General features: G+C 41.3%; 1 protein-coding gene across 1 annotated transcript in view; it reads left to right on the top strand.

Annotated features, from left to right (window-relative positions):
* Positions 1 to 26,957, top strand: part of VPS53 (VPS53 subunit of GARP complex) — a 152,981-nt gene that overhangs the window by 112,604 nt on the left and 13,420 nt on the right. Inside the window, exons 17-19 of the mRNA XM_004433325.3 lie at positions 31 to 109; positions 11,763 to 11,911; positions 16,021 to 16,090. Of these exons, the coding sequence (XP_004433382.1) occupies positions 31 to 109; positions 11,763 to 11,911; positions 16,021 to 16,090 (298 nt within the window). The remainder of the gene's footprint in view (positions 1 to 30; positions 110 to 11,762; positions 11,912 to 16,020; positions 16,091 to 26,957) is intronic.

Here is a 26,957-nt window from a genome sequence, read left to right as displayed (position 1 = left end):
TGGTGACCACAGTATTTGTCTGATTTGCAGTGTCATCTCTAGCAGCATTCAGTTGCTGGTGCAGGATCTGGATGCCGCCTGCGATCCTGCCCTGACTGCCATGAGCAAGGTAAGGTTTTAGGAAGTGGCTTCTTCCTGGACTTCCAAGAGTGACCCCAGATGGTTTCTATCAGCCCTTGCCTGTAGCTTCTTCAGGGCTTGAAGTATCAGCTGGGAGGAGAATGGAAGACCTCCAGGAGTTTCCTGAAGCGCTCAGTGTATCTTGCACCTTAGGTCAATTGCTTGTCCTTTGAGAATGAGACAGGGAGCAGGTGTGTTGGGTAAGTCTAAAGGAGGTGTTGTCTTTGATTAGCATCTGACACCTGCTGAAAACCTTAATGTGGTCTTGCCAGAGTGGGTGTTTTTGTCAGTGCTTACAGTAGTAACTTCTGACTCATCTTCATTCTTGCCCACTGAGAGGGTTTTTTGACTCTTTCTGACTTGTGGTGCCAATGCAGGATTATATGATCAGATTGTGGACCCCGGTTTTCTAATATCATGATAGCCCATCAGTCCCCTCCTTTGGCACTTGCCACATGCTGCCTTCCGTTGCTATTTGGCTTTTATGTGCCTGTGTGTTTTCTTCTCAAAAGAATGTAAATTCCTTAAGTGCATAGACCATGTAGAATATAGAAGACTCTTATGTTAGTTGGAAATAGGCAGTTCTTTATTGATTTATAAACCAAATAACATGAAGCTGCCCACTCTAGAACCTTCTAGAGCAGAGGTCAGCAAACTACAGCCTGTGGGCCAAATCTGGCCCACTGCCTGTTTTTGTAAATAAAGTTTTATTGGAACACAGCCGTGTTCATTCATTTATATATTATCTATCTATGAGTGCTTTTGTGCTACAATGGTAGAATTAAGTAATTGTAACTGAGACCGTATGGCTCGCAAAGCCTAAAATATTTACTATCTGGCCCTTTACAGAAAAAGTTTACCAATGCCTGTTCTAGGGTCATAGACTCTTGTGGCATCCTTACAAATTCTGGAGAAAAACTTCCCTGGGGCATAGTGGCCAGTAGCAGAGTATAGTGGAAAGAACCACTGGCCTTGGAGTCAGATACACCTAACTTTTCTCCTTTTTCCTTTGGAGGTGTTGAGCAAATGACTTAACTTCTCTGGGCCCAAGTTACCTCGTTGGTATGTGAACTGGGGATACCTGCCTCCCAGGGTGTTGTGAGGGTGGAGCATGTGGAGAGTGCCTGGCCTGGCGCCGATAAATGCAGGTCCTCTTTCCCTCTTGTCAGGAGAAGGGGCCATGCCACAAGGTTGTGTAAGCAGACATTTGGTCTGAATTTGGTTTTGTAGTAGATTGTAAATATTTAACAAAAATAGGATTAAAACCAAAACTTAAGCATCAGGATTTTATGAAGCTAAGTGGGGAGTCCTGAGTAGCTGATGTCACAAAGTTTCTATTCAAAAGGCCGATCGTTTTGCCAAGCAGATGCGGATGTGTATTTCCAGTATTCTCAATGTTCACAAGCAGAACACTCTGAGCAGGCAAACTGAGTCTAACCCATTTTCTTAAAGGAACATGGCTCTGAAGATTCGTTCTTGGGCTCTGATTATCCCCTAGCTGCTGGTGAATGTTCACTGCATCCTGAATATGATCTGTTCCAGCTGCCATCTCTCCTGAACTGCCACACATTTCAGATTGGAATGCAGCTGGTGAAAGAATTTTTACATTTACCAAAGGAAGAGTGGATTTTTTTTTCAGTAAAATAACAGTTGTATGGGGGTTTAGCACTCCAGGTGTTGCTTATATGAACTGTCAATTCATTAGGTGGATTTCCCTCAAACTCCCCCCACTCCCCCACCCATTTCTCCCCCAGACCCACACCAGCAAATATTAACAGAGACGGTACCTCCAGAGTCTTTTGTTTATATCACAGGAAAACCACAGACTTGGGAACGCAGCAGCTGGGAGGCCATTACTCTTTGTCTGAGTCTTCTGGAGTTCTAGAAAATAAAATCCATGTGATGAAAATGACCAGATATAAACAAGCCAAGCGGTCACAAATTGATTCAACGTACACTCTCTGTTATTTGTGTCTGCGTCCTGTTTTGTATAGTTTCTTTTAGGATTTGTAAAAACTTTTGTTTTGTGATCATGCTTATTTCCGTCTGATTGCATCATTTTTGCTGCTAGTTGAATAGTTCAGTTCAAACTCTACCCAGCACAGTGCTGGGAGTTGCAAGACTGGGAAAGACACGGACTTTATCCCCAGGTGCCTAGATTCCAGAAAGTAAGGGGTAAGAGAGGTGTGAGATGAGAGGAATGCCCAAATAACTGCAGTATGAGGTATGAGGAAATCAGTACCATAAGAAAAGTGCGAAATACTCCCTCTTTAAAAGAGGAGAGAGTTCATATCAGGTGGGGAAGCAAAGACAGCCGTTGTAAGGAAGTAGCATTTGAAATAGACCACGAAGTATGGCAAAGTTTTGAACAAGTTTGTGATTAGGAGGGCATTCCGAACAGGGTGACAATATGAGCAAAGGTTTATAAAATTAGGAAAGCTCAGAGCTTTGTCAAAATTGCCAGTCTCATCACACATCTTTGGAATTCCACAGGGTACTCTGTACTTGCACTTACATAGTCAAGATTGGAAACAGGGCTGCTTGCCAGGGGCTTATATTCTGGTGCAGAGAAAACTTAGAATAATTGATGCTGCAAATAAATGTATTTTATAAATGGTGAGAAAATGAGTGTTGGGCTTGCCGAAGTGGAGTGGAGTTGTTAGATGATTCTGAGTTGATGGAAGGAGGTTTCTTTGACAAGATAGATTGAGCTAAGACCTCATTCTCATTAAGGCACCCCATGTCCTCCTTGGTTCACACACTGGGCTTTCATTATTTGTCCCTTCACTACCTTGTTTGTTCTGCCGCTCCTGTTTATATACCTGTACTCCAGCCTCAGCCACTTGCACTTTCCTGAATGCATTCCTTTTTCGTGGCTTCCGTGCCTTTTCTCATTCTATTCTATCTGCCTAGAATTCTCTTCCCACTATTGTCTCTCCAAGGAGCACATCCTTTAAGATCCAGTTCAAATGTCTGCCCTCTTTTTTTTTTTTTGTGAGGAAGATCAGCCCTGAGCTAACATCTATGCCAATCCTCCTCTTTTTGCTGAGGAAGACTGGCCCTGAGCTAACATCTGTGCTGATCTTCCTCCACTTTATGTGGGACGCTGCCACAGCATGGCCTGACAAGCGGTGCGTCGGTGCGCACCCAGGATCCGAACCCGGGTCACCAGCAGCGGAGCGCGCTCACTTAACCACTATGCCATGGGGCCGGCCCCTGTCTGCCCTCTTTTTAAAAAGTGAGATATAATTCACATACTGCAAAATTCACCCCTTTTGTGTGTGTGTGAGGAAGATCAGCCCTGAGCTAACATCTGATGCCAATCCTCCTCTTTTTTTTGCTGAGGAAGATTGGCCCTGAGCTAACATCCATGCCCATCTTCCTCCACTTTATATGGGATACCGCCACAGCATGGCTTGACAAGCGGTGCGTCGGTGCGCGCCCGGGATCCAAACCTGCAAATCCGGGGCCGCCAAAGGGGAGCACACACTTAACCACTTGTGCCACTGGGCTGGCCCGAGTAAAATTCACCCTTTTAAAGTGTATAATTCAGTGGGTTTTGGTATGTTCACAAGGCCCACAACCACCACCATTAGAAGATGTTCTAATTCCAGAACATCTTCATCACACCAAAAAGAAACCTCATACTCATTAGCAGTCACTCTCCGTTTCCCTGACAATCACTAATCTACTTTCTGTCTCTATGGATTTGCCTGTTCTGGACATTTTGCGTAAATGGAATCGTATAATATGTGGCCTTTTCTGACTGGCTTTCTTCACTTAGCCTAATGTTTTCAGTGTTCATGCACGAGATAGTATGTATCAGTACTTCTTTCCTTTTGATAGCTGAATAATATTCCATTGTGTGGTTATGCCACATTTGGTTTATCCATTCATCAGTTGATGGACATTTGTGTTGTGTCCACTTTTTAACTATTATGAATAATGCTATGAATATTCATGTACAAGTTTTTTGTGAATATGTTTTCAATTCTTTTGTGTATATAGCTAGGAGTGGAACTTCTGGGTCATGTGGTAGCTCTATGTTTAACATTTTGAGGAACTGCCAAACTGTTTTCCACAGTAGCTGCACCATTTTACATTCCCACAGCAATGTATGAGGGTCCCAATTTTCCATATCCTCACCAACACTTTTTTTTTAAATCATAGCCATTCTAGTGGCTGTAAAGTGGTATCTCATTGTAATTTCAATTTGTATTTACATTTCCCTGATGACTAAGATATTGAACATCTTTTCATGTTCTTATTGGCTATTTGTGTATCTTCTTCGAAGAAACGTCAGTTCTCATCCTGTGCCCATTATTAAATTGGGTTGTCTTTCTATTGTTGAGTTGTAAAAGTTCTTATTATAATCTGGCTACTAGACCCCTTGTCAAATATATGATTTGCAAATATTTTCTCCCTTTCTGTGGGTTTTCTTTTCTCTTTCTTAATCATGTCCTTTGAAGCACTAAAGTTTTTAATTTTGATGAAGTCTAATTTTTATATTTTTTCTTTTAATGCTTATGCTTTTGGTGTCATATCTAATTTACACCTGTATTTTCTTCTAAGCATTTTATAGTGTTAGCTCTTACATTTAGGCTTTGAATCCATTTTGAGTTAATTTTTGTATATGGTGTGAGGTAAGGATTCAACTTCATTCTTTTTTTCTTTCTTTCTTTCTTTTTTTTTTTTTTTGCTGAGGAAGATTCACCCTGAGCTAACATCTCTTGCCAATCTTCCTCTTTTTGCTTGAGGAAGATTCACCCTGAACTAACATCTGTGCCAATCTTCCTCTGTTTTGTATGTGAGTCGCCACCACAGCTTGGCTGCCAATGAGTGGTATTGGTCTGCTCTCGGGAACTGAACTCGGGCCACCGAAGCAGAATGCGCCAAACTTAACCACTAGGCCATGGGGCCAGCCCCTCAACTTCATTCTTTTGCATGTAGATATCCACCTGTCCCAGTACCATTTGTTATAAAGACTATTCTTTACCCATTGGATGGTCTTGACACTCTTGTCAAAAATCAATTGACCATACAATAGATGTTAGCTCAGAGCCGGTCTTCCTCAGCAAAAAGAGGAGGATTAGCATGCATGTTAGCTCAGGGCTGCTCTTCCTCACAAAAAAAATAATAAATAAATAAAATTGTTTAAAAACAAAAAATCAGTTGGCATAGATATATGGGTTTATTTCTGGACTCTCAATTCTATTCTATTGATCTATATGTCTGTCCTTCTGCTGATACCACACTGTTTTGATTATTGTAGCTTTGTAGTAAGTTTTAAAATCAGGAAGTATAAGTCCTCCAACTTTGTTCTTTTTCAACATTTTTGTGGCTCTCTTGAGTCTCTTGCAATGTCACCATTTTTTTTTTCTCACCCAGAGTGTCTTTCTCCCTCAAGACACCACAGTACCTAGACTACCACTCCACTTTGTTATACAATTATTTTTATCTCTATCTCCCCTGTTAAGCTTTGAACAACTTGAGGGCTACATCTTATTCATTTTGGATCTCCATGGCATGGCACAGTACTTGCTTCACAGTAAGTACTTCCTGAATGACTTTGGAGGTAAAGAAGGCAGGAAGAAGAAAGAACTCAAGTGTGTAGACATCCATTTGACCAAAGAATGGTGACAAAGTGAGGCATAGATAACTCTACTGAACAGATTTGACAGACTGAGCTGGTAGACATGGGGTAGGAGACTTTGGTGTCTTTCTAGGAAATGGCAGGATCACGACTTCTTGAGATCTTGAGGTGCATACAAGTGCTCTTGAGGATGATGTGATGCTCCTCGATGGTGCTTAATCGCAGGGCTTCTTACTTCAACAAGTAGCATCCTGGAGCTGATTGAAGAAAGGGCAGAGATAGGAAATGCCCTATATCTAGCTCTTGGCTCCCTGAGTACAGGCAAGAAGCCCTGCTGCTGGAAAAGGAGAGGAAAACACAGAGTGGCCAAGTTTGGTAGAAAATACACTGGAAGAGCCTTAAACAGGCCAGGCCCATGTGAAGGAACTGAAATATGATGAGAGTTTAGTGGTTTCTCTGAAACTGTAACTTTGAGATTACAGTAGTGTTGCTGATAAGTTATGTCAAAGTCACCTTTCCAACCACTTTCCCCTCCCATGTGGCATTCTTTTCTTAGACGAGCTCTGTGAGACGATAGTAAGTTACTTATGGAGCACTTATCAGGAATCAGCACCCAAATGGATTATGTCATTTAATTCTGACAATGAATTTATACGGTACCTATGTTATTTCCTTTTCCCTTTCACAGATTAGAGAACTGAAACTCAGAGAAGTTAAGTCACTTGTCTCAGATCTCTTAGCTAGCATGTGGCAGAGCCAAGATTCAAACTCAGGTCTCTCTCTATGTGGGATTTTACCACACCATATGTAAAGAGTGAGAGTAAGTCCTTTTGGCAAATGTAGAAACTGAAGCAAAATCAGCTTAAGTAACTTGCCTACAAGCGGAAGAGGAATAAGTCAGTATGTGTCCGGTACTGTGGGTGTCACACGAGCGTTCATGCTTACTTGATTATGAGCTCTTCAAGCATTCACAGGCGTTCTGTTAGACGCTGGTCTTCAGCTGTTCTTGATCTGACACCATGACTTTCCTGCAGGGAAGAAATTGGGTTGAGCAGCCAACCCAAGTATTCCCGTCTGCTTGGCATATTTCTCCCTGAAAACTAGTAAATTGTCATTCTGGTGTGTTTGTTTGTTTTTCTTTTTCGTAATATGCCCAAAGCCATATAGCTTTATAACAGTGAAGTCAAAAATCAAACCAAGTCTCCTGATTATTGAAAAGGTAGTTATTTGGAATGCTTTGGTGGAAATATGAAGAGTTCTGTTTTTTAAATGTAAATTCTGTAAATCCTTAAGAATTAGTATATCTGATTATGGCCTTAGATGTAGGATAAGAAAAAAATTCTGTGGCTTCCTTAAAAGGGACAATTGGTCCCATGGTTCCCTCCTCACTATGTCCTTTTTCCAAGAATCTAAGTCTCTGTCCAAAATCAGACACACTTAGATTTTTGCCCATTAATGGTAGTTTTAGAAAAAAAAAGAAAGAAGAAACTGAACAAATTAAATTTCCTTACAGTCTGGCATGTAATTTCTTTTAGCTTTCAAGATTGTGAACACACACCAATTTAGGAGGCTGCATGACTATCCCCCAAAGACATTTTGAAATAGCTAGAACAGTCCTCAAATCTGATCTCATTTTCCTCAGTCATTAAAATGTAGATCTATGTCAGGAGGCCCACAGAACTCCATGGTTAAGAAATCCTCAAGTTCGCTTTCTACCTATAATTAAAGCACATCTTTCTTTTTTTGTAAAAGAGATTTTTTTTCTCATTATGAGCAAAGCAAATCACCTTCATTAAAGAAAATTCAGATTTTTTAAAAAGAAGAAAATTTAAATCACCCATAATTCCAGTTAATAGATATATTTTAGTCTTTATTTTTATGCATACATTTTTAAAATAAGTTTATACTTTACATACCGTTTTATAATTTGCTTTTCTCATTTAGCAGGTTTTAATAGTTTTCTGTGTCATTTAATCGAGAGCTACGATATTTTTAGTGATTGCATAGTACTCCATAGTACAGAGTATTTATTGTTAAAATTATAATAATAGTTAACATTTACCATGGAATTAATATATACCAGGCACTATATGAGGAGCATTCCATGCATTATCTTTCAATAACTTTATCGATTATAGATATTAACATCATCTCAATTTTATAGCTGAGAAAACTGAGGCTCAGAGAGTTTAGGTAACCTGCCCAAGTCACACACTTAGCAGGTTGCACAGACACTGTTAGAACTCGTGACTGGCAGACTTCACATTTCCTCATTTTAGGTACTGTAATCTACTCCTTGCCTTAAAATGAATATAGTCAGTTCACTTTCGATGGATTTTTAGGTTATTGCCAATTTTTCACATTTATACACAGTCTGGCAATGGACAGCCCGGTCCCCACCATCTCTCCTTGTGGCTAAGTGTAGGTTCTGGAGGCTCTCCCATTGTTGTCCTGATAGTTTCCTTGCTTGCTGTTTCTATCAAGCCTACACCTTAGTTACTACTTCTTTTGCAAACTGTTTTTCTTGTTGTTTATATAGTACCGGTAGTATTCAACCCCACCCCAACATCTAAATGAAAGGCACAAATGGAGAAACTTTTAAGTGTAGGGGGTAAATTTTAAATGTCAAATGCGAAGTTTAACTAGTAAAGTTGGAATCTTATTTCTACTGATGGCTTTTCATGATGTTTTTTCTTCCAGTACAAGCTACTGTTTGTTTCCTCTTTTGAAAGAGAACTTTGCTTGATCACTGTATATTTCATTAGCTTCTCCTGAGAACCTAGGCTTACCTTAAACTAAGGCCCAGTCGAGTGCTTTTCTTCTTTTTTTAAATTATTTTTGAACACGTGTCTAGGCAGCAGGCTGATGGAGTGCTTGGGTTTAGACAGACCTGGGTTGTCCCCACTCTGCCATTTACCAGCTGTGTAATTTTGGTTGTTACTAACCTTTTTGGGTTTTTTGAATTTCCTCATCTACAAGATTGCTCTGAGAACTAAATAAGGTCGTATATAAATAGTAAATGTGATGACGTTTGCAAAATGCCAGGCCAAGTGACCTGCACATGGTAGGTCCTAATGTAGGTGTGTTGGGCCATTCAAGTTACAACCCAAACCCTAAGTCATACAAGATGGATAGCAACAGGCATCAGCCATCTAAGGCAATGACTGGATAGAATCACTGCTGACTATATTTTGCACATTTTTTAAAAAACAGTAAAAGCAATGTCAACTTTCATTGTTCTCCTGTACTTGAAATTATTTTCTTACTTCATTAAGCTGACTTAAATTTAAAATCACGAATCCACTTGAGTTTTGTTAATACTTTTTACTTTTTTTGTGTGTGTGTGAGGAAGATCAGCCCTGAGCTAACATCCATGCCAATCCTTCTCTTTTTGCTGAGGAAGACTGGCCCTAGACTAACATCCATGCCCATCTTCCTCTACTTTATGTGGGATGCAGCCACAGCATGGCTTGACAAGCCGTGCGTCGGTGCGCGCCTGGATCCGAAGCCAGGCTGCCAGCAGCGGAGTGCGCGCACTTAACCACTACGCCACAGGGCCGGCCCCTTGCCAATACCTTTTTTAAATTAACCGGTTAATTAAATTAATTTAATTTAATTTAACTGCTTTAACTGGCTAAAGTCTTAAAGATTTTATTTATTCATTTTTTTCCCCCCAAAGCCCCAGCAGATAGTTGTATGTCATAGGTTCACATCCTTCTAGTTGCTGTACGTGGGACTCGGCCTCGCGCTGGACGGAGAAGTGGTGCCTTGGGGCGCGCCCGGGATCCGAACCCGGGCCGCCAGCATCAGAGCGCGCGCACTTAACCGCTAAGCCACGGAGCCGGCCCATAACTGGCTAAAGTCTTAAAGCAAACTAGATCTTTTCACGTGTATTCCAAATGTGGACACGCACTGACATGGCCAGAGGTGATCAAGAGGTTAGCTCATCAGCAGAACTTGAAGTCCTCCTATGTCCCACACTCTATCTTGCTTCAGAGTTGCTTTGTAACCAGTGACAGGGCGTGTCACCACCTCCCTTTATGGTCATCTTCTGCTTATGGAGAACTGTAATGGTCAGATAATTGTTTATTAACTTTTCGAGATGTTGAAATATAAATGCTACCAACTTGGAAGACAATAGTCATTACTATGGAAGAGCTTCATGTCGAATGGAGGATAGGGGGGCATTAAGCTCCCTACCCAGTTCACTGTGCTTACCCAGGACTTTCTACTCCAAGTGTTGCTGCCGAGCTGGGGAAAAGAAGATGAAGTATAGACATTGACAGCACCTTTTAATTTTGACCTCACCCTATGAGCTCATTTAAATCACCTAGGATGCTCATTGTTTAGATGGATCAAATCTCTAACATCAGATGGAAAAAGAAGTCTCTTGAATAAGATAAAGGAGGAGGAGGAAAACATTGCATACAACCAAAGCATTAGAATATAAAGTCAGTTCATATTAGACCTTTCTACTGTTTCTCCGTTGTTTGTTTTTATTTTTTCCCCAGTAAAAATCAGGAGACCTTTTTCTATCTGGAGCCTCGTTGTGAAACCTTGCATAAGACTTAATGCCTGTGGACCTTGGTTTTCTTATCTGTTCCTTCCTGCATTTCTATGGTTCTGTGCTTCCACGTGCCTAAAGCTTTTAGAATATAAATATCTGCTGATTTGAAGAAACATTAGGACAAAACATAGAGTCATTTGAGCTTCCCAGGAGCCAGGGAATCATCCATGTACAATATGATTCTTTTAAACAAGTTCTCTCAGTATTGAATTTTTCCTTTCCCCAAGAGCTCTATAAAAATAACGTTTTCTTGCCAGAGACATGAAGGCCTCAGAACTACTGCCTTCTTTCTATGAACATATTATATGGTTTGTGTTTGGCTTAGGATCTTTTAACAGACAGCCCAGCTCGTTTCTGAGAGGCTGACTCAGCAGAACTCCTTCCCCACATTCCCGCTCTTTTCAGGATTAGAACGCCCATTCTCTGCCAGCTTCGGGCAGGCTGGGCTGATACTGCCTCTCTTCTCCTGGATATATCCAAAGGGGAAGAGACGCTACAGCATTGCTTCTTTCTCCGTTTTACTATAGATGTTTTCCAGAGCATTTCCCCTCATTCTCCGCAGGTTGTTAGAGCTTGAGCCAAGCAGGTCTGCTTTTGGTCCATGGCCTGGTCAAGGACCACTCAGGTCTCTCAGTGGTGCTCGTCCCCTCTGCGCCTGCCATCCACGTGTCCCTGCGCCTCTTTCCTGCCCTGTTTCCCATGTCGCTCTCTTACCCCCTAATCTGCCCCTCATGTTTGCAGAGATCCTCTTTCCTTTCCCTTGATTGAAATCTGGACGTAATCCCAAAGGTTTTAGGAGTAAAAGTCTAATGTTTTATTATGGAAAATTTCAATTAAACACAAAAGTGAGAAAATAGTGTAATGAACCTCATGCACCCATCACACAACTTCGCTAATCTTGTTTCATCGACTCCTCCCAACCCTAGATTATTTTCAAGCAAGTCTCACATGTCGTATCATTTCTAGTTTTCTTTTTTGAAAATCCCCAACTTCTCCCAATTTACTAGAGAAAAAAGCATAGGTTAACTCTCGTCCAGGTTTCATTTTATTTAGCCCAGCTTCCCCTCTGATCTCCCAAGCTGCCAATCTGCTCAGAAGTAGATGTCCCTCCCCTGTTCTCCCACAGCCCCTCTCTGGTAGAACAGCTGACAGAAGAATATGATCCAGTTCATCTGCCTGGTGAGGTTCCTTTAGAAGCTTGCCACTTGTATGGGAAGGGAAGGCTAGTTCAAGCACGAGGGGGACAGGGTAGGAAAAGGTGCCTGAGTCACACCTCACTGTCAGAGATAAAGTGGGTTTACTTGTTTTTATTCACAAACAGCCACTACAGGCTGAGTAAGACAGATTCCTCAAAGCAAAATGGCAGCTGTGATAGCAAGCTGTGGCCTAATTTCTACTCCCCCTGCCCCTTGCTTGGTAGCAGGTAAGGCTGTCCTTCTGTGAAGGATCTAAAGGCTTGTCCTGCCCTGTCTCCATTTTCAGATGCAGTGGCAGAATGTGGAGCACGTTGGTGACCAGAGCCCCTACGTCACGTCCGTCATTCTTCACATTAAGCAGAACGTCCCCATCATCCGTGACAACCTGGCTTCCACGCGGAAATACTTCACTCAGTTCTGCATTAAATTTGCAAAGTGAGTCCTGGAACACTCTCGTCACTGGGTTATTTTGAATGCTATACTTGACCGCCAGCATGCCCACAATCCAGGTGTCCCCACCATCCAGCTGGGGCTTATTCTGGCGCCTACAGGCAAACTAATTTTTTTGTATCTCCAAAGGAGCATAGTAATAAAACTAAATCTGCCACTTAAAGTCATAGATAACAGTAACAGCAATACAACCGTGAACCACATCAAGGCAAACAAAGATGAATTGGGGGGAGTCCTGTTATTTTTAAGTGGACATAACAGCGCCCCTGCCTCCCCCCAGGTTTGGATAATTAAATTATTTTTCAGTGATTTCATGTATGTATTTTGTCTCTCCAACTAGATTATAAGCTTTTTTAGAGTAGGCACCATCAGTTCTATTTCTTTTGAGCCTTCTCTTCCTCCTTCTCTATAGTCCTTATTACTGTGGCTGCCAGAATTGATCCACTTGTGGATGTGCTTGAGTCCAGGGAAGGTACTGAACATCGGGAAGAGCAAGTCAGGGAGCTCTGTTGCCAAAGTAGATGAAGTGAACACTGTGCTGTATGTCTTCCTGCCACGTCCTTGTGTGTGGCCATTTCTGGCTTGATGTTCTGAAGCGAGGAAATAGTTTGGTCCTTTGCCAGTCAGCATCTGGCTGTAGCATTGTTCTTCCTGAGATCAGGCAATGTAGAGGGTCAGTGCCTCCTCTGACCAATTATCAAAACAAGCCTTTTGGCAAACTTCTCAGGGAAGGGCTTCAGGAAGGTCAGCCCAGTCCAAGCTACTGTATTTAGGTTGTTCTCATCCAAGTCCCAAAGGTGATTTCGCACTCCAAGTTTCTGTCTTCCCCAGCTCTCTCCCAGTTTGTATTCAATTAAGGCTTTCCCTCTCCCTCACAAATAAATCCCTGAGGAACAGCAGTTATGGAGTGGCTTGTGGCGTTAGCTTCAGTTTCCAGTTTGTCAAGAAAGGCTAAAGTGGACTCTCCAGGGAGGCCTTCATGTTTGCAGTATGGCAGATGAACCAGGAGTTGACAGTCCCCTCACTCTCTGGGTGCTCATTAGCGTGAGTTAAAAGCAGTGCTGATAAATCACATTGTGACACTCCCCATAACTCCTGGTAGAAACAGTGTCTCTGTAAAAATTTACTGTGACCAAAAATCTCCAGTGTGGTTGCACAGCGGTCTGATTGAGCTAACGTTAAAGTGAGTAAGGGGTCCATTTACTTAGCTAGTCCCAGCATCCGCCCCACAGTCTCTCCAAGCCCTTTAATTTTATTACTAAGCCCGTATTGGGTGAGCTGGGAATATGATGCCCATCTCTTACATCTGGAAAAGTTTAACCTGTGATCTAGAAAGCAGTTTTCTGACTTAATCCATGGTACTCTCTCCTCCTTGTAAAATCCCAGCCAAAGACTAGAAACCTCAGAGAGGGGACTGTGAGAAACCCCTTCCCCAGCCAAGGGCAGTAACCACTGCCACCTGGATGGCCTGGAGAAGCCCTTGGCAGTTACCCATCGAAGACATGTCCCTGGTCCCTGTATTTTCCCCACTCCACCCCGTATAGCCTAGCACACAGAGCCCGTTCAAGGGCACAATCGAAGCCTGCTCGAGTGTGAAGTAACTTAGGTTATAAACTGTGTGTACCGTTGTGAATAGGCATGAATTCAGTCTCACGTTACTTGCTTGGCCTGGCTCTGGTTTAGAGCACTGAAGAATCCCTCCTAAATAGTCCCTTGTTCTCACTGCCTCCTGATCAGCAGACCTTCCCCTGATCTGATCTCTGAAGTTTACATTCCTTTCCCCTTAACTTCCTTTCCTACCCTAACAATGCAAAGCCATAGATGTTTCCTTCTGCCTCCATTTGGTCTCTGAAACAACAGCAGTCTTTGCTGTTTAGACATCAAGATCACCCCTCTGATTGAAACTGCTATTTGAACCACAAATGACTTCCCTCATCCACTAAGCTGATTGAATGGAGGAGTCCATTCAATAATGGAGATAATAAGACAAATCTTTTAATAGTGGTTGGGAGGATAAAATGAGAAGTCATGTAAACTTCCTGGTAAAGTGCTGGTACCAAGCTGACATTCAAAAAGTGGTAGCTGCTACCATTATTATTTGTTTTATTATTTATTCAACATGTAGTCACCTGAGCACCTGCTATATCCCAGACACAGAATTAAGTGCTTTGGCTTAGTAGACATGGCTCCTATCTTCATTTGCCTTATAGTCAAGTAGATGGAAATAGACATGTAAACAAATAAGTATGAAAGTAGGTTATATGTTAGGCTAGAGATCTGTGGCCTCTATGTAGAGTATGGTGGAGGTGACTGAGGAAAGGCGTTACAGAAGAGATGTCCTTTAGCAGAGTCCAAGAGATGTGTGTGTACCGACCCACATGGCCGTAGGAAAGGGCATTCCAGGCAGAGGGAGCAGTGTAAGCAAAGGCACAGAGGCATTAAATAGCCTGTAGAATCATGAGATTTGCAAGTAGCTCGACCCGGTTGAGGCCAGGGCTTGTGTGATGAGGCTGGGGACAGAGAATCAAGATGATCAAGCAAGGCCTTGTTTGCAGCCATTACAAGAGTTTTAATCAGGGGAGGGTCTTGATCATATTTACATTTGAAATAAATCCCTTTGGCAGCTGATGGGTTAGTAAGGATGAGGCTGAAGCAGGGAGACCAGTTAGGAAACAATTGAAAGAGCTCAAGTGAGTAAGATAAGGGCGGTAGCAGTGGGGATGGTCAGGAGGGGTGGATATGGGAGTTCAGGGAAAGAGCTGGGAACTGACTGGATATTGGGGTTGAAAGCGAGGGAGCAGTCTTGGGTAACTCCCGGTTTCTGACTTGGGTGACTGGGGAGATGAGATCCAGTCTGCTGAGCCTGGATTCGGACTGGAGCTGAGTCTTGGATATGCTGGGGTTGAGGTGCCAGTACCACTCCAGGGCCAGGGTCCATGACCAAGGCAGGAACAGCGGCAATAAAGCAGGATTTGGAGGTCGAGATAAAGGCTGGCTAGCACCCTCCTCTCCTCACTCTGCCAATGCTGCTCTCAGGCTTGTGACCTCCATCCTCTTCAATCTCTCTATGTCTTTTCCTGTACGCTTGTGCCCGCTCTAATATCCGATGATGTACTGGACATCACTGGACCCTGTATTCTCCTGGTCAGTTCACTCTGGATCTAGCCTTGATTACATGCTTTTCTAGTTCCCACCCCTTCCTTTCTGCACCAGTACAATTCAGCTTTCCTTACTCAGGCCTCTGCAATTTTTTCTAAAAAGCCCTCCTAACATATTAGAAGTACGTTCTCCCTTTCCCCAAACCAGCATCATCAGTCTGCCTGGTCCAGGTCGCTCTTCTGTCCCCAGTAAATTTTTCGGAGGTCATATATTTTGTTCCTTGATCAGACCGTTGCTCCTTTAGCAATTATTTCCTATTTTTGCATTTAAGATCCCATAACTACCTCTATCCCACTATCATATCTGTTAGGATGTTTTCAGCTACTAGTGGTAGAAGCCCTGATTCAAACTGACTTAAACAGAAGGTGAATTTTTTATTTCCTATACCCAGAAGTCCAGAGGTAGAATAGATCTAAAGATGTTTGATTCAGAGGTTCAGTGATGTCATTAAGGACCCAGCTTCTTTACCCTGCTCTCCTTGGGGCTGGCTTCATCATGAGAAGGGTGGTAAAATGGCAGCTCTAGATGTTACATCCAAACACAATACGCTGAAGAAGAAGAGAGTCTCACCCCAGCCATGCAATGAAGTCCTTCCCTCCAATCTGATTGGGCCGGCTTAGATCATGTCCCCACCTCAGGACCAACAACAGTCACCAAGGGAATGCCATGCTCTGACTGGCTGGGCTAATTGGAATTCACCTCTGTAGTTTAGGAAGGATCAGCTTTTCCCTGGCATCCCAAGGCCACAGATACTTAAATAAAACCAGGGCTTTGGTTGGAAAGAAAAAGAAGGCAATGGATGGTGGTAGGCCACATTGTGTCTACTTCCATTCTCAGTTTTCTTATAGAAGGAAGTAGGGCTTTAATAAAAAGGTTTTGCTGTTTTTTACCAAAGAGAGAATAAGCCTAATTTGTCACTTCTTTTTTATCCACAGCTCCTTCATTCCCAAGTTCATCACCCACATCTTCAAGTGCAAGCCAATTAGCATGGTGGGAGCAGAACAGGTGAGATGATGGGGCCGGCCAGGTGGCGTAGCAGTTAAGTGCGCATGCTCTGCTGCAGCAGCCTGGGGTTCGGATCCCGGGCACTCACCGATGCACCACTTGTCAAGCCATGCAGTGGCGGTGTCCCATATAAAGTGGAGGGAGATGGGCACGAATGTTAGCCCAGGGCCAGTCTTCCTCAGCAAAAAAAAGGAGGATTGGGGCTGGCCCCGTGGCTTAGAGGTTGGGTGCGTGCGCTCGGCTGCCGGCGGCCCGGGTTCAGATCCCGGGTGTGAACCGACGCGCCGCTCCTCCGGCCGTGCTGGGGCTGCGTCCCACATGCAGCAGCTGGAGGGATGTGCAGCTATGACAGACAGCTATCTACTGGGGCTTTGGGGGAAAAATAAATGAATAAAATCTTTAAAAAAAAAAAAAAAAATGGAGGATTGGCGACAGATGTTAGCTCGGGGCTAATCTTCCTCACAAAAAGAAAAAAAAAAAAAGAACAGGTGAGATGAAATTGGTATTGGGCCTTTTCCTTACAGCTTTTGTCATAGATCAAACACATATCTTTCTAGTACAGATCTACTCCGGAGAAATAAAATGACTGATTTCTCCTGTTTGGGGACAGAATGATGACCTAGCAGCTTAATTCATTCATCTATTTAATCAAAATATTTTTGTTGAGGGGCCAGCTTGGTGGCGCAAGCAGTTAAGTATGCACGTTCCGCTGCGGCGGCCCACGGTTCGCCGGTTCGGATCCCGGGTGCGCACCGACGCACCGCTTGTTAAGCCATGCTGTGGCGGCGTCCCATATAAAGTAGAGGAAGATGGGCATGGATGTTAGCCCAGGGCCAGTCTTCCTCAGCAAAAAAGAGGAGGATTGGCATTGGATGTTAGCTCAGGGCTGGTCCTCCTCACAAAAAAAAAAAAATATTTTTGTTGAGCACCTGCTAACTACCCAGGCATTGCTCTTGGTGCAGGGTATACCACAGTGAACAAGACAGAAAAGATCTCTCCTTTATGATGCTTACGTTCTAGTAAGAAGAGACAGATAATATACAAGTTAACCAATAAATTAGAAGATGATTTTAAGTATGCTAACGGGTATAAAACTAGGTTATGTGAAGGAATATCTTAGGGGTCTTGAGGGGAGTAATGGTTTTAGATTGGATGGTCAGAGAAGACTCCTCTGAGACCTGGGGCTTGAGAAGGACTAGAAGAAAAGTGTCCAGGCAGAGGGAGCAGCAAAGGCTCTGATTATCTTGGATCCCCTAGTGGCTGGGGTAGAGACCACTTAAGAGTAGCAAGCAAAGAAAGGCTTATCTTTTTGGTACTGAGAAACTCAGTTCACCTCACCCAAGAAGCCTTCCTTGATTAACCCACTCAGTTCCCTTGAATTCTGCGCTTCAAGGCATCTCTTCATAGATTGTATCACCTCCACACTGATGCGTTGAGTCGTATGCCACAGCAAAGTCGCCTGTTTTCACCTACCACCTATTCAGACTATCTGAAATTTGAGCAGCTTGAGTTCGGAGAACAATTTAAGCTACTTTTAAAAAAAAACAAACAGTAATATTCAGCTCCCAATTCTTTAAAAACACTGACGTAGATGCAAACTATTCATATACTGATCATAAATGCTTCTTATATATTCATTAAAATAAATCCTCTCTCGACTTCTAGCAACACTTAACCTATTTGAGTTACTTTTATTTTTAAAGAACTCAAACTACATTTTTAAGTAAGAAGATTATATAATTCAAGACATTTCCATAAATCCTGCTCTTTCACCAAATTAATCAATTTGGTACAGGCTCAGCCCTCTCCCAGCTCAGTAATTTGCCCTCACACTGAGCCCTCGGCTGTGCTGGCCCGAGTCATGCCTCGGGAAGACGGCAAGTTCGCGTGTGCAGTGCATCGTGGGTCTCTCATGATGCGTCAAAGCTAGAGACGTAAGACCTGTGAATATCAGGAATCTCTTGAATCTGATAAGTGTGGTGTGTTTTTATACTCTTTGTAAGTGAGTGGCCTTCCTAGGTTATGAAAAGGCAGTGTGGTGTGAGCATTAAGGTTGTGCGCTCTGAAATCACCGAGTTCTGAAGCTGAATCCTGTTTCTGCAATATAGCAACTGTTTGTCTTTAGGCAAGTTGCTTAACCTCCCAGCACTTTAGTTTCCTCATCTGTAAAATGGGGATAATCATCGTACTGCCTCACAGGGTAGCTGTGAAGATTAGCAAGATAACGCACATGAAGTGCTTGACACAGTGTCTGGCACGCAGTAAGCCCTCAACAAATGCTGGCTCTTTCTAATTTAAGCTTCCTCAGGTCAGGGACACGACTTTGTTTCTGCTTTCAGTGCCCATCTCCCCACATGGTAACATCTAGCCAGTGCTCGCCGAGGCTGTCTGGCTGACCAGCTTTAGCCAGAGTCACAAGTATTGTGTCAGAAAACTTCCTGGGTGGTTGTGTGGATTCAGACACGGACCAACTATGTCTGACTGTAGCGTTTCAGTGTTTTGAAATTCCTGACTCTTGCATGTCATAAGCATAGAACTAATTCTCTCCCTTGGAAACAGCAGCCTGATGCCCCAGCTTGTTTCCAGTTTCATTAGCACATGCTGACTGGGATTTCATTCTGTTTGCCTCACTGTTGTGTGTAATCAGAGAGGATGTGGAGTGATTACAGTCTGTGTATCTGAGAGAAGCTTTAGAGTTCTCGGTTACTAGGTTTCTGTCTTTAGACTTGATGAAGCCGCTGGAACAGACAGTGGACTCATTGGGAACATGTTTTCGTGAGTGCAGCTTTGCCCATCCTTGCTCTCTGATTTAGTGTCTAGTAACCATGATATTGTCATACCGTCACATAAATCCAATATCATATCTATTTTCCTCAGATTTTCTCTTCTTTAAAAGAATGTTAAAATAATTGGCTCACACTCAAAGCCCATATCTTCAGAAAAATATCGGTTTGGCCAGTATTTACTTCTTCTTTGAGATGTGGATGAGAAAACCATCTGTGAAACTGGAGTTTTGCTTTATCAGACCTCAGGCAAATATGAGTGGGTGATAGGGGAGTGGGGATCGCAACAGGCCCAGCCTGGGGGAGGGCGTGGGTGGGAACTACAGGGCAGTGTGGCCCTGGAAGGATTCCCATGTAAAGGTCGGGTTTAGCTGGGTCCGTGCTTGCCCCTGTCCATGCTTTCTGGGCTTAGAAACCCTAGCAGTCATGTAGCCGGAGGCGTGATGACTCAGGCAGCAGAACCAGAGGAATCAAGAAGTTAACAAAGAGATGTTCATAGACTGAAACAGATTCTGCCTCAAGTTGTGTAACAGCTGTAATCCAAGCTTTAACAAAAGCTGTAAAACTCAAAGCTAAGATTCAGCCTAATCTCAGCTGCCTCTGCTTTGCCACAAAAGTACTAGATCCTAAATTTAGATTATACTTTAATACTTGTGCTGAAAACAGGAAAGGAGACATTTTCCTGCTCTTTATTCTCTTCCTGATTACTATATAAAGTGAGTTATTTATCTGTGGGCCCCAGAGTCCTTTTGAGCAATTGCAAGGGCACGTGGAACTGAACCATACCCATATTTGTAATGCTTCTTGCTAGTTTGTGATTTTCAGAGAATCTTGTGGGATTTCCAGGGTCATTAATTAGTCTTATGGCCATGGCATCTGTGACTGAGCACACAGTAGAAATGGAATTCATTTGCACAAACTTACCGTAGAGGAAGCAGCACGATATGGTATAGGGAACAGGACCCTGAGATTTGGGGTCCAGTCCTCACTCTGCTGTTAATGGTCCCCGTGATCATGAGCAGTTGCTTCCCTGCTCCAGGCTCAGTTTCCTCATGTTTAAATAAGGGCACTGAATCAGACGTTCACATGCCCCTTCGAAATCTATCATATTATGGAGTCTAAAATATTTTGAGCAATATATTTCATGTCTATGAAGTTATTTTCTTTCTTTTTTTTTTGTATTATTTTTATATACCGTATTGACTTTTTTTTATTGTGGTTAAACATACATAACATAAAATTTACCATTTTTAAGAGTACAGTTCAGTAGTGTTAAGTACATTTGCATTGTTGTGCAACCATCCACCTCCAGACCTTTTTCATCTTCCCAAACTGAAAATCCATTCCCATTAAACACTAACTCCCCATTCTGTCTTCCTCCCAGCTCCTGGCAACCACCGTTCTACTTTATGTCTCTGTGAGTGTGACTACTCTAGATACCTCATATAAGTGGAATCATGCAATATCTATCCTTTTGTATCTGGCTTATTTCATTTAGCGTGTTTTCAGGGTTTATCCAAGTTGTGGCATGTTTCAGAATTTCCTTCCTTTTTAAGGCTGAATAATATTCCATCATATGTGTATACCACATTTTGACCATATTGACTTTTAAATTCACATAATTCAAAACCATCTGGAAAAAATATTTAAAGTGAATTTTAGATTTTTTTTTTTTAATGCCCAACACCAAGTAAAAGGAAAAAGAGAATCAGGTAATGTGTACCTCATGGTAGTTGGCAAAATGAGAAAGTAGGATGGTTATTCTCCAGCACAGTTCTTCTCGGTAAATCTCCTGAATGTGGCAGGGTGTTTTTAAAAGCACTCCTTTACCAAAAAAAAGTGAATTAATAAAAGTTAATACCCATAAAGGATAGATTAAAAAAAAAAACCTTTGCAAACTAGGAGTAGAAGGGAAATTGTTGAATCTGAAAAAGGGTATATACAAAAATTTATGAGAGGGTATGGATTACATGGGTAAATCCATTTGTCAAAGTTGTACAATTAATAATTGTACATTTCAATGTATGTAACTTTTACGTCAGAAAAATTAAGTAAGGGATAGAGAGTGGTTACAGCAGGGTTTCTCAGCCTCTGTACTACTGACATTTTGGGACTGAGAATCTTTTTGTTGTGGGCTGTCCTGTGCACTATAGGATATTTAGCAGCATCCCTTACCACGACTCACTAGTTGCCAGTAACACCTTCCCAATTTTGACAACCAAAAATGTCTCAAGACATTGACACATATCCAACCGGGGGGGCTTGGGGATGGACCGAATCACCCCCAGTTGAGAGCCACTGGATTAGAGGCATAGATGAGGTGAGATGAGAATGACAGAATGTCTTTGATTGTTGCAGCTGGGCGATGGGTGCATAGGGATTCGTTATACTATTTTGTTTACTTCATATATGTTTGAAATTCTCCATAATAACAAGATTTTTAAAAAAATAATAGTGGTCCACCCCCACTCATGTGTAATCCAAAATAAAATTTTACTTTGGGAATTGACACAAAACTCCCATGCTTCCTGAAATTAAACCAGCTTCCTTCTAGAATTTCTGGTTGTAGAACTTATGTTCAGGAAAGCTAAACGTGTTCCTTTTTGTGTGCATGTGCTTCTGCCCAGATAGTAGAGCTTTCTCCCTTTTGCTCAGCACTTTTCTCTTTCTCAAGAGCTTTTGAATCTCTTACCTACCCAACCACTCACTTTTCTCTGTCTCATTAAGCTCAGGCCCATCCTGATTTCTATGAGACTATCCCTCCCTCTGAGAGCTCGAAGCCTCTTCTATCACGCAGTCAAACAGGTCTGCGTTGTGCCACACAGAGCGAGGAGACAGGCACAGCCACACTCCAGAGGACTTTACAACCATCAGCAGGGTCGTCAGAGACCTGGAGATGGGAGGACCGAGCAAGCTTGTGAAAGAAATGAAGCAGTTAATGAAGAAAAAATTACAATAAACATCATGCTTAATGATCAAATATAAAAAGATTTTCTCTTGACATTAGGAGTAAGACAAGGATGTCTGCTATCACCATTTCTGTCCCACATTGCCCTCAAAGTCCTGGCCAGAACAATAAGGCAAAAAGTAAAATTAAAAAATTTTTAAAGAAATAAAATGTATACAGATTAGAAAGGAAGAAATAAAACTGTCATTTTTCACAGAGAACATGATTCTGAATAACAACATCCAAAAGAATCTACAGATGAACTATTAGAATATATATTTAGCAGAGTTTCTAGATATAAGGTCAGTATTAAAATTATTTTTAATATTTTTATATACCAGCAACAAACAATTTAAAATGAAAAATTTTAAATAAAACCGTATACAGTAGCATCAGGAAACATTAACTACCTAGGAATAAATGGATCGAAAAATGTGCAAGTCTTCTACACAGAAAATGATACAATATTAAGAGACGTTAAGAAGACCTTTAAAATGGCAGAATAGCTCATGTTCATAGATTAAAAGACTCAATATTAAAAAGATGTCAGTTCTTCCAAAATTAATCTATAGAAACAGTAAAATCCCAGCAGGGGTGGGATGGGTGTGGGTGTAAATTGATAAGCTGATTCTAAAAGTCAGATGGAAATGCACAAGACCAAGAATAGCTAAAATAATCTTAGAGAAAATGAACAAAGTTGGAGGACTTAAACCTCAGGATGTCAAGACTTATTTTAATGCTGTAGTAATTAAGGCTGTGTGGTACTGGCACCAGGGACACATAGGCCAACAGAACAGAATCAAGTTTAGAAATAGACCCCCACATATATAGACACTTGTTTTATGACAAAAGTGGCCCTGTAATTCAGTTGGGAAAGGATGCTCTTCTCAATAAATAGTTCTTGGTAATTGGATATCCATATGGGAAAAAATTAATCTTGACCTTTACCATATACCATAGACAAAAATCACTTCCAGCGAGGATGTGGAGAAGTTGGAACCCTCATACGCTGCTGGTGGGAATGTAAAATGGTGCAGCCATTTGGGAAACAATTTGGCAGTTTCTCAAAAAGTTAAACATAGAGTTACCATATGACCTAGCAATTCCAGTCCTAGATATATACCTAAAAGAACTGAAAAAATATGTTCACACAAAAACTTGTGTACAAATGTTCATAGCAGCGTTATTCTTAATAGCCAGAAAGTAGAAGCAGTGCAAATACCCATCAACTGATAAATGGATAAACAAAATGTGGAGTAGTCTCACAAGGGAATATTATTCAGCCGTAAATAGGAATGCAGTACTTACTCATGCTACAACATGGATGAACCTTGAAAACATTATGCTAAGTAAACGAAGCAAGATACAAAAGACAACATATTGTATGATTCCTTTTATATGAAATGTCCAGAACAGACAAATCCGTAAGACAGAAGGTAGGTTAATAGTTGGCAAGGGCTAGGGGAGAGAAGGGAATGGGATGTGACTGCTTATGGTTATGAGATTTCTTTGTGGGGTGATGAGATGCTCTGGAACTAGATAGTGATGATGGTCATACAACCTTGTGAATATACTAAAAAGACCACTGAATTGTACCCTTTAAAAGGGTGAATTTTATGGTATATGAATTACATCTCAATTTTTAAAAATTAATTCCAGATGGATTATAGCTTTATAGGTGAAAGATATGATAATAAAGCTTCTGGAAGATAACATGAGAGAATATCTTTATGACCTTGGGTTAGGCAAAAATTCCTTAACAAAACATTAAAAGTATTCGTTGTAAAAGAAAAGATTGATTATTTGGGGTACTTAAAATTAAGTACTTCTTTTCATAGAGACAGGCCACAGAACAGGAGACAATATTTGCAATACATATAACTAACAAAGTACTCATATTCTAAATATATATTTAAAAAGCTTCTAACATGTCACCTATATATGGAATCTAAAAAAAATAATGATAATTTCATAGAAACAGAAAGTAAAATGGTAGTTGCCAGGGGAAGGGGGAAATGGGGAGATGTAGGTCAAAGGGCACACACTTTCAGTTATAAGATGAAAAAATTCTGAAGACCTAATGTACAGCATGGTTACTATAATTAATAAAATGATATTATATACTTGAAATTTGCTGAGAGTAGATCTTAAGCATTCTCACTACACACACACACACACACACACACACACACACACAAAGAGTTAATTATCTTGATCTTGGTAATCATTCCACAGTATATTGTATATCATATCATCATGTTGTTCACTTTAAATATATACAGTTATATTTGACAATTATTCCTCAATAAAGTTGAAAAAATATACTTAAAAAAAAAAAAACTCCAACACATCAATTAGAAAAAGATTATCAACCAATAGAAAAATGGCAAAAGACTTGAATAGGCACTTCAAAAAGAGGATATCCAAAAAGCCAATAAGCATATTAGTCGTCCAGGGAAATGTAAATTAAAATCTCAGTGATAGGGCCGGCCCCGTGGCTTAGCGGTTAAGTGCGCGTGCTCAGATGCTGGCGGCCCCGGGTTCAGATCCCAGGCGTGCACTGATGCACCGCTTCTCCGGCCATGCTGAGGCCGCATCCCACATACAGCAACTAGAAGGATGTGCACCTATGACATACAACTATCTACTGGGGCTTTGGGGGGAAAAAATAAATAAATAAATATTTTAAAAAAATAAAAATAAAATAAAATCTCAATGATATCAGAATGGCTAAAATTAAAAAGACTGACAATACCAAGTGTTGGTAAGGATGTGAAACAAGTGGAACTTTCACACATTGCTAGTAGGAATGGAAATTGGCACAACCAAATTGGAAAACTGTTTGACAGTCTCTACTAAAGCTTAACATATGCCATGATCCAGCCACTCTACCCGCGAGCAGATTCCACCCCTGAGAAATGAGGGCGTATGACCCCCGAAAGACATGTACAAGAATGTTTATAGCAGGTTAATGAGCAGTAAACTAATCCTCAGTGATGGAGGGCAGAAGAGTGGTTGCCTTTGTTGGGAAGGATGAGAGAGCAGCGACTGGAAGGGAACATGAGGGGCTTTCTGGGATGCTAGCAATGCCATACATCTTTAATTAGGCAGTAGGGGGTATACATATGTAAAAGTTTATCAAGCTACATACTTGGTCTTTGTATACTTTACTGTATGAAAGTTATACCTAATTTTTTTTAAAAGAAACAGAGCATGTCCCCACCTTGGTCCATCCATTCCTCATATCTTGAACTCTCTTCTGTGCCACTTCATTGTAGAACTTAGCAGCACAGAGATGGTTCTTTACCTTCTAAGAGTGTACCTTTGTCTTATCTACTCAAGGTTTTCATCACTAGTGATAGTCACGGTGTCCCACCAAGAGTCGTAGGAGGCTCTTCAAGAAGTAAAGCACTCAAAGGTTCCCGTTGCTGGGTGACGACCTTTCACAGGCATAGCATGCTGGCCAGCCTTGCACCCCAGTAGCCTATCAACAACATGAGCCACACCACCCCAAAAATTACCTCTGAGGCTCAAGCAAATTTGGCTGATGGCCACCTCTTACCCAATGCCTCATGCCTAAGGAGATGAACTATTAACTATTTTCAAAGATGAAAACCAGCAGATTTTCGTGATAAATGGGGCCTTTCACCTTCACTTCCCACGGACAGCTGCTAAGTCTGTCAGACTAGCTCCCGCCTTTTCTGACTGCATTGCTTTTTGTAAAACCCGAGACCAAGGTTTCCATCTGTTCAACTGTCTGGTGAGGGCAGACTTTTATTGTGACTGGCCAGGGATTGAAAATATCGTATCTCAAAATATGGGAGACACTAGAGAATTATGTCTGGTCCATTCAAAACTCTTTCTGTCACTTAAGACTATACAATTATTTATGCATATAATATATCTCTGGGAAGTAGAAAGTATAGAAAAAGTAGGAAGTATCCCCATATTTTTAAAAATATAATCATTGATTTTCTTTCCTACCAACAGATAATGCTAAGGCATGGCTTTGGTTTTGACTAGGCTCTGAAAATTTGCTACATGGAAGATAAAGTTGAATCCTCACCAGGCCTCAAATAGCATACTAGAAAAAAAAGAAGAAATATTTCCAGTTAATAAAAGTGTAGAAAATAATATCAAGAATACCAGCTTACCTCTCAGCTCAGTCAAATCTTAACTTGTTCCCACATTTGCTTTAGATCTTTTTTATGTGAAGTAAATCAGTATAGTTATTGCTGAAGCCCCTGTGAACCCTACCCTGCCATCGCCCTTCCTCCATGCCTGAGGAAACCGCTATTCTGATTTTGATTTTTGTCATTCCAGTGTGTGCTTTGATATGTTACATGTGTATGTATTCACAAATAATGTGTAATTTTGTTTTGCATATTTTTAAACTTTACAGTTATGTATCCTGTAGTGACGAGGGTACGTTCTGAGAAATGTGTCATTAGGCTATTTTGTCGTTGTGTGAACACCATAGAGTGTACTTATACAAACCTAGATGGGAATAGCCTGCTACATGCCTAGACTGTATGGTACTAATCGTATGGGACCACTGTCATATACGCGGTCCATCGTTGACCAAAACATCATGTGGCACATGACTGTATATAAATAATACTATACATATCATTTCCCCACTTGCGTTTTTTGCCCAACATAATGGTTTTTGATATTAATCCATGTTGATACTGTTGTTTGAGTTAATTTATTTTAACTTCAGTATCATATTCCGTCGCATGAATATGCCATCATTTGTTGATCCATTCTACTGTTGATGGACATTTAGGTTGTTTCCAATCTTTTGCTTTTATAAACAGTGGATGCAAGGTACATTTTTTTACATGGGCAAGAATTTCTCTAAAGGGTATAAGTATGAGTGCTGTGTTATGCACATCTTCAAGTAAGAAAAGTGCTTTAACTAATTCGTACTGTCACCATAAACATGAATTTCATTGTACCATATCCATGCCAACACTTGGTGTTATCAACCTTTTTACTTTTGCCTCTCTGATGAGTGTGAAGTAGTATACAATTGTGGTTTTAATTTGCATTTACTGGATTACTAATAAGGTTGAGTATCATTTCACATGCCTTGTGGGCACTTGAGTTTCCGCTTTTGTGAATTGCCTGTTCA

This window comes from Ceratotherium simum, chromosome 16, assembly GCF_057802395.1.
Source record: "Ceratotherium simum simum isolate JZ-2026a chromosome 16, ASM5780239v1, whole genome shotgun sequence".
In the NCBI taxonomy this organism is placed as follows: Eukaryota; Metazoa; Chordata; class Mammalia; order Perissodactyla; family Rhinocerotidae; genus Ceratotherium; species Ceratotherium simum.
The sequence above is the reverse complement of the archived record's forward strand: the minus strand, read 5'-3'. Positions and strand labels throughout refer to the sequence as shown.